Source organism: Rissa tridactyla, chromosome 5 (genome assembly GCF_028500815.1).
Source record: "Rissa tridactyla isolate bRisTri1 chromosome 5, bRisTri1.patW.cur.20221130, whole genome shotgun sequence".
Lineage (NCBI taxonomy): Eukaryota > Metazoa > Chordata > Aves > Charadriiformes > Laridae > Rissa > Rissa tridactyla.
Window position 1 is genome coordinate 43454863 of NC_071470.1, and position 12580 is coordinate 43467442.

Sequence of the window (12580 nt, forward strand, 5' to 3'; positions counted from 1 at the left end):
TGTGAATCAGCTTGAGATCAGGCTAGCTAAGAGGAATACCAGGCATAAATACTCATTTCTGCTATTCAGCATTCAGTTTTAAAAGAGTTGTGTGGATGAAGGAAACAGCAAAAAGAAACATATTTTTTTTTCCCCAAAAATATTTATCAGAGTATCTCACCAGGCTGGATGTTTTCTCTAATGATGGTGACATGGTCATCACGGTCTGGTCGTGTATGTTCGTGCCAGAAACCTATCACATGACCCAACTCATGGACAACTATGCCAAATTTATCACAGTTCTTGCCAATAGATATAGCCTGAGGACCATTTCCCCTTCGACCCACATAAGAACAGCACCTGTAATTAAAGCACAAACACAGATGAAAGTTTTCATGCATATCTCTATAGGAAATTCAGTTAAAATATGACAAAATAGTTATTAAAAAAAAAAATCAGCAGAGCAATGCATCCAGCTCTAGTGCAAAACAACTTGTTATTCAGAATACCTAACAAAAGACACATGTATGTTTGGGCGGTTTTTTTTAATTCAAGGTCTTCTTGAAAGATGTTAGCTGCGGTCAACAGAATCGTCACTTGTGGCCTTGTATCTCAAAATGACCCAGGAACTTCTTTTCACCCAAAGAATCAATAAAAACAGAGTTGACTGGAAGTACCATCTCACCCATGCATATCACTGCTTTCTTGCCTGTGCACACTCAAGAGGCATACAGAGGGAAGCAGAAAGAATAAGTAAAGTCAAAGTTTCTTCTGTGCCATAATTCTGTTGTGGGTCTTGACAGCACTCATCAGACTCTTGGTCACTCAAGTTCTGATTCATTTGCTTTATTTTGATCTGAAAAGTCACCCTACTTCATTAGCTCCATCTATAAAGGGTACAGATATGATGTAAGTGAAATAGTAGTTCTGTAAAAGATTCTTAGCATGTAGTTGAAAATACGGAAGGAAAATACCCTGAAACAGATACGGAATCCTGTGATGCCACTGTGCAATCTCTCCTCATTTCTTGTTTCTCTGGCTATGGGTGATACACAGTGTCATTTGCAACAACAGTGTATTAGGCGGTTGAATGCTCTGGATTCGTGCAAACCATTTTTTTTTCTCCCACTCATGCGTTTTTTTAACAGGAACCTTAGTCCCAGTAAGTCATATTTTCACAAGAAAAAAACCAACACAAACAACCCCAAAAAAACCTACTTCACAACTTCTCTCATGTTTCATTCCTGTTCCACTGCACTTCCATGATTCCAATGTAAACTGACAGAACAGATATGCCCTTTTTAGCATTCATACTCTCAGCATTTATCTGAGATCACGGAATCACAGAATCTTCAGAGTTGGAAGGGACCTCCAGAGATCATCTAGTCCAACTCCCCTGCTAGAGCAGGATTACCTAAAGCACATCCCTCAGGGCTGCATCCAGGCGGGTCTTGAAAATCTCCAGAGAAGGGGACTCCACAACCTCCCTGGGCAGCCTGTTCCAGTGCTCTGTCACCCTCACTGTAAAGAAGTTTTTCCGTGTATTTGAACGGAACTTCCTATGTTCTAGCTTGTGCCCATTGCCCCTTGTCCTGTCGCTGGGAACCATTGAAAAGAGCCTGGCTCCGTCCTCCTTAAACCCACCCTTTAGGTACTTGTAAACATTAATCAGGTCCCCCCTCAACCTTCTCTTCTCCAGGCTAAAGAGTCCCAGCTCTTTCAGCCTTTCCTCATAAGGGAGGTGCTCCAGTCCCATAATCATCTTGGCTGCCCTTCGCTGGACTCGCTCCAGTAGTTCCCTGTCCCACTTTTTGATTGGGGAAAAAAAGTCTGCTGACTGTGCTAGCAAAAGGAGAGAAGGGAGAGTAAAGCAAATCCTACCAAAATAGAAGACAATTTCAGGTTTCATAAGCTGTCACCTCTGAAGAACTTAAATATTTCAAGCCAGCACTATAATCCCTAATAAAAGCCTGATTTCCCATCTTTGCTCTGTGAATTCTGCAGTCTGTCAGGTGGAATGGAGTTGTACTCAGCAGATCACCTCCACCTTCTCCCTCCTCCCCCCTATTTTTTAAAAACTTGGTTTCTGATGCAACATTTACATAGCAGAATGTATTTGGTCCTTGAGGAGGCCAATGCTAGTGTGGAGAATGATCCTGTCCTTCATGTGCCTCTGTGGGCAATAAAGGAAGAGCAGCTATGGGAGCAATACTGATATCGGATTAAGTTACACAGAAAACTTTTGCTTGTTTCTCCTTTTCAGTTTTGTGGTGGCAAAGAGAGTTTTCACTTTGGTTAAGCGGCCTGCCAGTCGGTCTTGGTTGGTCTTCTTCACTGATTATTTTTTTTTAGTGTCTAATACAACTAGAATTTTAAAATACAAATATTAGAGAAGTACAGCCATGGCATTTTAGCTCACAATACCTGTTCTTAGTAAGCATATACTGGTTTTGCACTAATGGTTAGAATCAAGGATAAATATACAAAAAAAAAGATAGTAATATCCTGAAATTACAAAGGCCACACAAGTTACTTTACAGAGGAAAATATTACTACAACAGCCTAAAAAGGTTGTATCAAGAATTTTGAAACTATCTAACAACTTATTGTTGGGAAAAATTATTGTTCACATTGCAATCATTCCTTGCCATCTCAATAGCTTCTCTAGTATTCCTACCCTCAAAATAAGTTAACACTTCTCTTCCTGCTTTAAATAGTTCCAAGGATAGGCATAAGTCACCTTTTTAGGTCAAAGCACCAAATTAGTCTCAGTGCTTCAGCTAGACTTGTGCAATATCATGTTTAAGAGATTCTTAAGGTGTCTTCCTTTAACAGCTGTCTTCAAGGCAGGTAAATAAAAACAATGGCAATTTACACTCCCTGCTATAATTCTGCATCATTGTCAATGTTGCAGGTTTACGTGCTACTGTTCCAGACCACAGTAAAAGAAAATAAAGAACACCTGTGTATTGCTCTTGTGTATTTCCCTCATTCTATATAAACTGTATTAACACAAAATTACTATTTAAACTGTTTATGATATAGAAATATTATAAACACTGATATAAATAACAGTAACGGAAAAACTACCTTAAGATGTGCCCTAAAAATACAGCATGGCTGATAAAAAGGAGCAACAGATAGCAGAAATAAGATTAAAATAAAAATTTAAAGTAGTTACACGCTTTTATCTCATGATTCCACAGTGGAATTCACCTTTGCACCTGACGCTCTGACGTTGTTTTGCTTAACATATTTTTCAGACTGCATGTTTGCAGAATATTATGGCTACAGGTGAGTATGTAAACATAATTAACGCACTACAGATATTTTCAATATCATTTTTACCCAGGTTTTTAATCTTCCACCACTCACTCAATTATTTGAATGTGTTTATATTGTGCAACGAGGAAATTATCATGGTTTATACACTCTCTTATTTACTCATGCTCAACCCCGCGGAGAAAAGTGTTTGGATCCTGGAGAAGGCTTTGGTTTTTTGTTGTGTTTTGTGGGGTTGTTTTTGTTTTGTTTTTTAAACATCCTACACAGTGTTATTTACTGTCCCATCCAATTAGAGTGGGAATGCTAGAGGACACACTTTGCACTCTGAGCCAAAGGTAATAGAATTTGCTGCAACTCTTCATTCTCAGAAAAGTTTATTCATTTAAAAAGCCATTAAAGACCTTCTATCCTCAGTATAGAATTTGCAATTCACTGTCACAGGCAGCTGTATTATGTACACTGAATAAATTTGTCAAACACAGTTCCCAGGTACCGGACTTCAAATCTTTTAGAAAACACAGTCCCTTATTTTTGAACACTTTGATGTGAGGACCAAGATGTGGCATTTGCCTTGGTAGTCTGCAGAAAGCTATGGCAGAAAACACAAGAATCAATCAGATGAAGTAATCAACACATCAGCATGTCACCATTTCCATAGTTGGTGAACTTAATAAGCTAGGGCTTCCCACCTATGCTAAGGTCATGTACATCATTACAGTAATTATGCTATACAGACCTTAACTTGGGCAGAGATAAAATGCACTGACAATGCTTGATGATTGTTTTAAAAACAAAAAAGCATGAAATGCATTCAACCGATGAAAATTCACATTACAGACCACTAAATATGAATAAAGTTCTGCTGATTCTTGCATAATTCGGATTGGAAAGGACCTCTGGAGGTCTCCAGTTCAACTTTCTGCTCAAAGTATGGTTAGATATGAAGTCAGACCAGGGTTGCTCAGGTCTTTAGCCAGTCAGGTCTTGAAAACCTCCAAGGATGGAGGCAGCACAGCCCCTCTGAACAACCTGCTCTAATGCTTGGCTGTCCACACTGTGAAAAACTTATTCCCCATATCCAGTCTGACTCTCAATTTCTTCAGTTTATGCTTGTTGCCTTGCAATCTCCCACCAAGCACCAGCACAAAGAGCCCTGCTACCTCCTCTTGTTGCCCTCCCCTTAGGAACTGCAGGCTGATGCTGGGTCCCCCTGAAGCCACCTCTTCTCCAATCGAGCAAACCCTGGACCTTCACAGGGCAAGTGCTCCAGCTCCCAAGCACCTTGGCACAAGGCTTAAGTCCTTCCAGATTACTAATATCTTTCTTGTATTTGGGGTCCACAACAGGATGTAGAGTCTATCTATAACCTATCTATAACCTAAAAAGTGGTGAGTAGAGAGGGATGACCCCTTCCCTTGAGCTACCAGCTGTGCGTCTCTTCACACAGCCCCAGATGCTGTTGGCTGCCTTAGCTGCCAGGGCCTGTGGCAAACTTCTGCCCATCCTACTCTCTGATGGCCTTCTACATAGAGCTGCTCCCCAACCCAGCAGTGCATGGCCTATCTTGTTCTTCCTTTGCAGATGCAGGGCTTTGCATTTGCTCTTGTTGAACTTCATAAGGTTCCTGCTGGTCTGTTCCTCCTGCCTGCCTGAGTCCCTCTGGGTGGAAGCTCTACCATTGAGCCTACCATCTGCCCCCAAACTTGGTGTCATCTGCAAACTTGATGAGAGCATGCACCATCACCCCTTTGTGGGTCATTGATAAAGATCTCAAAAGGACAGGTCCCAGGATAAGCCCCTGCGATACTGCACTTTCAGTCATAGTCTGAGTCCAAGTCATTAACCACAACCCTCCACGCCCAACCACACAACCGGTTTTAATCTATCTAGTTTTCCATTCATTTATAATTCTGCAAAAAAACACACTGGAGATTCAACACATGTAAACACATTTGTTTAAATCCTGGACTTTAATTTGTAATTCAAAGCCTTTATGATCTGAAAACAACACAAGACGGCAGTGTAAGAGATTGACGAGAATAAAGTTAGGATAACCATGAATAATTATGAAAAGGCAGAACAAATCCTTTAGTTTAAAACAGTTTAAACACTTCTGCTGAGTCTTCGTGTTTACCACTGTGTGGAAACTCCATAGAGAAAAATTGCAATGCAGTGCTAAAGAACGTTAATCAACATTTAGAGCTTAAAGCAAATCAAAGGTTACTATGACTGTAGGTTGTAGACTATTTAATACAATTTCAATAGTTTTAACATGCGTATCTTATTGACTTCATGTACACTACATGCTTCATCTAGCAAAGTCATATTTGGTGGCTTAAAAATTTCCATAGATTTTCAATATAATTTTTGCACAGTGACACTTTGGAGACAAATAAAGAAAAAGTGAAAAAATAATACATAATTGTTCTAAATATCACCCTCTATGACATCTCCAGCTCTACTTTTATTGACACTGTTCACAACAAGGGCAAAAGAATAAAGCAAGAATTTAACTGTCTGTCTCTTCCTGTTCTTTTTACATCATCTGGACCAAAAAAGGCTTTAGTCTTTTGGGTTGTGCATTATAATTGCAGAACAACAAAATGGCTAGTATAACACATTAAGTTATTAATACAATTTGGTTTTATAAGAAAATAAGGTAAATACCTAATTAACCAGTTCACTGAATACAATTGTTTGATTGTTTCTCAAAAACAGAGGTGCTTAAGATCACATCTGCAAGATTTTAGTGGTATTTAAAAATCAGATGAATTTTTAGGTGTTTTCAAAAATCATTTGACATTTTACTATTATAGTCATTAAAAACCAACAGAAATTGGGAATTATCAAATGTGTATAGTGACTTTAGGTACCTCATCTGACACCTTTGAAATATGTTTTCTTTTCAGAAGAAAAAAATTAAATGCAATTTATTTTTTTTCAGACAGTATTCCTCTAGGCTGTTTACGACCAAACACGTGAAACCCAACACACTGAGAATTATTTTTTTAATTCTGGCCTGCTGCTAAAAAACAAGCAGCCAGGTGAGTATGGTAATTCCCTTACACTGGTTTACTTGACAGATTTCAAGTATTTCCCAGAAAGTGTAAACAAATTTATTGAGTGTTTCTTTACATGTCAAAGAAAATTAGAACTAACACCAAGTCTTAAAATAACAGCAGCAGTGCACGCTCATAGAGGGTTCTTAGGATTTGCTTAGGTTGAGTGTCATGTCAAGCACACCTGATTCATCCAATTAAGCTACAATAGTCTGATCACTTCAACAATTGCACAAGCCAAAGGGCAAGGAAAACTAAAATAAATAAATAAATCTATGAAGGAAATTAATTTGCAATATCATGAGTTTGACCCCAGGTGTGTTTGGAAAATGGCCAACTCCTCTCTGTGCCGTATGAGTAATTGTCATGCCCCTTAAACTGAGTCAGCTGGCAGACTTTAGAGCTCCTCATCTCTTTAATCTTTATTGTACCAGACAGCAGTTGGAATGGGAGATTCATAAATAGCTACTGTCTCCATGTAATCACTTTAGCTGATCAATGATGGTGACGGTGAGAAACAAATTACACAGAGAAAGTGAAATGACTGGGATAATATGCTCATTCTTTTAAGTAATACAGCTACAGTCAAAAATTAATAAGAAGGAAGAGAGAATCAGGTGGGGTCAAATGCTGCCCTTTTTTAAAAATCTGCACTCTTCAGAACGTGATAATATAAAAATCCTTCTAGACCACAACATCAGCTTGCCATGGACTGGCTGTATGAAGTTCTGGATGAAAAACTGCAGAACTTCATAAGCGTACTAGGACTGTACACAGTCATCACAAAGCAACAGAAAGAAGTTCACAAAATTCACAAACAAAATCTCGCTCAAGGTGCAGAGGTTTTTTTCTTGGTGAAAAAACACCCCTTTCAATCACAAATATAACTCTTTCAATCACATAAATAATATGTATATTCTGTACAAAAGAGATATTGGCTATGACCTGGCTTTATAAATTTGCTTTTTGTCAGGGACCAATATAGTTGTAGTTACCAAATGTTCTGATTGTCCTAAGAGGACCTGTTGCAATGGCAGAAGTGGCTATTGCTTCTTCACCTGCTCAATGGAGACAATCATCCCAACTTTACAAAGAAGAGCCAACTGAGTCCATTCCTCAGTTAACAGCTGCCTATCCCAGAGTATTAACGTAAATCACCCCCAATTCAGTTTATGTTTATACACTGTGTTTTAGACTATGGCAGCTGGTCACCTGCATCTTGGTCACCCACCCATCCTGCAGGCCACGCCACAAGCGAAGCTGTGTCAACTGCTGTGGGCAGGAAGAGTGCCATCTGCTAGACCTAATGACCACCTGAAAGCATCAGTCAGCTCTGATGCCACAGATTATTTACTAAAACTCTGAATCTCTTCTCATTCCATAGAAGTGATTGAGCACCTTTTGTAAAATGTAACCCTTCTTAAAGCTAAAGAATGCTGCGGAAGTGTACCTCGGGCAATTAATTTACCTGTTTCACCAACTTTAAGAATTTACCTGTAATGTGTATTCAATATACTAGCAAGTTCAAAAAACATTAAAACATTCAGAAGCTGCTCAGTCTACAATGTTTGGAGAAGCACATGAAAGAGACCTGATTTTTCTGTACCTCAAACAGCTTTGTCAAATACCCATACAAGAGGATACAGCAGTGATTGGATTAAATCATCTAAAGTTTGTCATAAAAAGTACCTAGGTCTTCTGGTGGAGCACAAAAATTGCCACAAAGTCAGATCAAAGGCATGCTGAGATGCCAGAACAATATGACTAATTGTTCTTTTTTTCGTCTCACTTTATAAAAAAAAGCTTGATCTTGTAGTTAGTAATATTTATTAAGAGCACGTGACTAGAGGCCAGTCCAGTTTGCTGACCCCTTTTTTGGCTTTGCATGCAGCGAAGTTTACTGACTGTGTCTTCAGGCACTTCCCATCTGATAGGAAGAAATATAAGGATAGAGAAGCCATACTGAAGAAAGTGTGTTTTGAACCTGTTTACGGATTGCAGTTTTACTTGCCCTAATGAACTAGCTGCAAAAATATTGGCTGTAATAGATATTAATGCCACTGCACATTGCTTTGGTAGAAGAATCATAAACACTAGTATCTTAATACTAAATATTTATTCTCACATCTGCAGCAAATGTGTACAAATAACTACCAGTAATCACAAAATTTCAAGCTACTGAGTGCTTCAGCTATACTAAGAAACAATCTTTCAATAATTAACTGTTCTCAACATCAGGTTCAATAAAGACGTGATGACAAATAATTATAGTTTAAGACTGCAACAGAAGAAATTATTCTGATGGGAAGCAGGGATCCAGCTGTAAAACTTTCATGCCAGCTGCCCACGAGAAACCTGATATAAAGTGGGGTATAAAGCTGGTTGGAGTATTATATGAAGCAAAGATAGAGAAAATGCTTAAGCAGTCTAAGAAAAGACTGCTTAATACCCTGAAGACAATCCTGGAATTGATAGCAACTTTAGAAGATTAGAGAAGACATCCGAAAAGGGAAATACAGCATTATTTGGTGTCCTGAGATGTGCAAAACATGGCACACGTTGGAACCAGTGACGGGGTATCAGTGTGGAAAGAACTCTGGCTCTTATTCAGAGTCACATCCCAACCGACCACGAGACAAAAGTGGCAGCTGTTGAGAAACAGGAAGGCATTGTGCTCAGGTACGTAAGTGAAAGGAGAGACTACCAGATATATATGAATTAGTTCTAGCACCGGCTCAGCAGAAGTAATGCTTCATCTGGACAAACACGCCCTAGTTTTGGGTCCTCAATTTCAAGAAAGATGTGGACTAGTTGAAAAGAATCTCAAAGAGAATAACAACATGATCAAAGGCCTAGAAAACACGACTTACCAGACAAAAAATCAAATGAATTAGGCATTTTCTAGCCTAGAAGGAAATAGAACTGAGGGTGGACATAGTAATAATCTCAAAGTATATAATAGATTTCTTCAAAAAAGAAAGAGGAATAATTTCTTTTCTATGGCCACGGTGAGCTGGAAAAAAAAGTTAACGTACTTTAATTGCAGCAAGAAATATCTGTTTTAGCTACGACCAATAATACAGCCCCCAACTTCCTACATTTCTTATATTAAGGATACTGAAGCAATACTTTTCCTAGCAGGCTGTGAAGTATTCACTTTTGCAGGTTTTTAAAGCAAGTTAGACAAGCATATATCAGCAATGACTTAGGTATAGCTCTTTCTGTCTTAAGAATACATTAGACATCTTTCTGAGAACCCTTGCAGTCCTACGGGTCTATGATAATCAAAACTTATCTCTCATTCATTGCTGATACATAAACTCTCAACTTTAAGAAGGTCGCGTATCTCTGATAACCAGCTGCTGTATTTCATATATGCTCTTTTCATCACTGCCCTTCTGGGATGAGCTTCCCATGAACTGCTGCAAGAAGTAATGCATTCCGCTTCTTCAAAACATCCTTAATGTTTACAAAGGCTCAATAACACTTCACTTGTTAGTGAGCTAATGCTCGCGTCTGAGACATTTGTAGATATTGCCACCTGAATTTCCACATATAGGACTGTATCCACTTTCTGTTTCATCAAAAGTGTTATGTTTTGACTATGTGCTCTGTGGGGCAGGGTTTATCGTTTAGTTTTTAATTTGGACGGTGCTAAGTACAATAAAGCCTCCCTCATCTGTGAATGTTAGCTGCCATGGTACTGCAAACAATAATGACACAATGTGCTAACAAACCAACACAGCAGGGTGCTATGGGAAAGAACTGAGATTAATTTCAATGTGACTGGCCATGTAGCAGAAAATGTTTGCAGATGGTTTGGTGTCACTTTTGTCTGGGCTCTTTCCACGGAAAATCCTGCATCAGCATTGTATGCCGGTGGTTAGTGCACAGTGGTTCCTATTCACCCAGAGAAGGTACTTTCTTATTTATCTGGCTCTTCCTGAAATGGCTTATGGATTCAGAACCCCGAAAAAAGTCATTCACCTGCCCCTTCTCTTTAGCCTGATTTTTTCATCACTGGTGGACTATTCATAGACATAATCTTCCTTGTTTTTATTTTATATTTGTTACAGCCTTTGCAAATTATTTGTAAACTGACTACCAATAAAACGACATTAACAGTAAAAGATAACTGTGACTTTGAAGGTAGATGCTGAGTATATTCCAGCTTTCTGGTTCGAAGGGTTATAATCCAGCCTTCACGATAAAGTGACTTGATCTCATGAAGCATCAACAAGCCTAACAAACAGCGCTTTGGCTGGAGAGATTTTCTGTCTTTTAGCTTTGGGCACTTTGAAGACGTAGAATTTACTTTTCACAAAACCAAGATCTCTGTAGATATCCCCATACTCCTCTTTCTAAAGTGCCTGAGACCACTTATATCTTTCACATCCTTCTGTTTAAATTCACATTGCTTTCTAGCTCTGTGAGTGCAGTGAACCACCACGATTATTCTCTACTTCCCATTTCTCTTCCAGCTGTATGTCAATATCCCTGAATCCTATCTTATGGATTGTATTGTTAACTAAATTAATAGCCATGCTGGGTCAGAGCCCGAGTCCATTTCATGTGGCACTGTTTCTAACAGGGGTCTACAGCAGACCCACAGGAGCACAACAGCAAGTTCACGGGCGCTCCCGTAGGATAAGCTCCCCGACTGCACGGATCTGTGGCTCAGAGACTTTCCAAGGCAAAGGCGGTGCCTTTCTTAAAATAGCCTAGGAGTGGGTTTTATTACGTTGTCCTATGCCTTAAGAAGAATGTCAGGGGTAATTTTAGCAGATAAGTCTACATGTAATTTTATGGGCTATAATTAAGTACATTCAGGATTATTCCTACAACGCAAGGAGGTCCCAAAACTTCTTTTCACAACCCTATACCATAAAAAAATCACAAGTAGGCATGAAAGTGTTCATTGATCAGGAAGTCAGCAAGACAGAGAGCTGTTCACTGTGGAGCCTACAACCCACATAGAAGGTAACCATCACAAGTACAGTATTTCCACAGGTAGTGAGCGCTCTTCTTGGACAATGAACATGGTGCACTCAGGAAGTTCACTGACCACCACATAAAATTAAGAATTCTGAGTGGAATAATTAACAAACATAGCTGACTGAGGCATTTAGGAGCATAAATATCTGAAGATGGAACACAGAGATTAACGGAAAGCCGCACAAATGAGTAATAAAACCTGTTTTGTTCACTTTTACACGTCAGTGACCTGGAAGAAGGAATTTGCAAAATGCTCATGATTTTGGTGGTAAAACAAATCCGGGCAATCTAACAATGGAAGAGTTAAAATTACGATTAACAACAATTAAGCTGGAAAAGGAATATGGGATAGATGTCCATACATAATTCAGCAGTAAACATGTGACATGGAGCAAGCTAAGAATAAACAAACAATAAGCCTGAAATACTTTTAGAACAATACACATAAATATTAAAAGCATGACAGAAAGCCAAACATAAGCCTCACATCTGTATATATATATAGCAAGATCATTTTATCTAGAAATAGGCAAAAGAGATGTAACTTCTAAAAGTTACTATACATACTGCTTTCAATGAACGTAAAGACAAGATGAACACATGTATCATTTAAATGCGGTATCTATTCATTCTCCTGTGAAGTATATATTCACTTACAACTGCTAAGCTGACAAACATGGCCAAATATTGAAAGCACAAGCACACTTACCCACATGGTCTGTATGTAAATACAATATAACTTTCTTCATCGCTTCGTTCAATAAATGTAACACACGTGTACTTTTCCCAGTGCCGCATGGCCTGTTTGAACATGGCGCGCTGGGTGCCTGGAAGAGTAATGGCATGAGATGAAATAAGAGACTTTTCTAACCGCGTCTTGTTACTTAAAAAAAATCACATTTCAACACTAGGAATATAGGCCTGGAAGGAGTCACTGGATCATGAAGTCCTGTGTCCCGGCAGACCCATGTACTGCCAGACTCCAATTAAAGGGATACTCAGACCATCAGCTCATCATAACATATCTGCCTGCAAGGGGGCCAATACTGCCTGACATACTCTACCAAACATAAAACCTGCAATAAAAAGCACAGCTATGTTACACCAGAGGAAGACAGCAGAAGAAATACAGTGTTGCTTACGTACCTGCATTAGCATAATACTTGCTAAGCAATTTACCGGATGAAATTATCAAGTGAACCACATTGGGGAGAAAAAAGAAAGAAAAAGGAAAAAAAAACAATTGAGGAACTCTGGATCCT

General features: G+C 38.9%; 1 protein-coding gene across 3 annotated transcripts in view; it reads right to left on the minus strand.

The window, feature by feature from the left end:
- The window catches only part of TLL1 (tolloid like 1), a 139349-nt gene that overhangs the window by 58407 nt on the left and 68362 nt on the right, over window positions 1-12580 (minus strand). For 2 of the 3 annotated variants that reach the window (XM_054203848.1, XM_054203849.1), the window contains exons 5-6: window positions 12028-12145; window positions 161-339 (exon numbers count right to left, since the gene is read on the minus strand). In XM_054203848.1, the coding sequence (XP_054059823.1) occupies window positions 161-339; window positions 12028-12145 (297 nt within the window). Of the gene's footprint in view, window positions 1-160; window positions 340-12027; window positions 12146-12580 lie in introns of those variants that run through there. The other variant, XM_054203850.1, reaches the window with a different exon arrangement.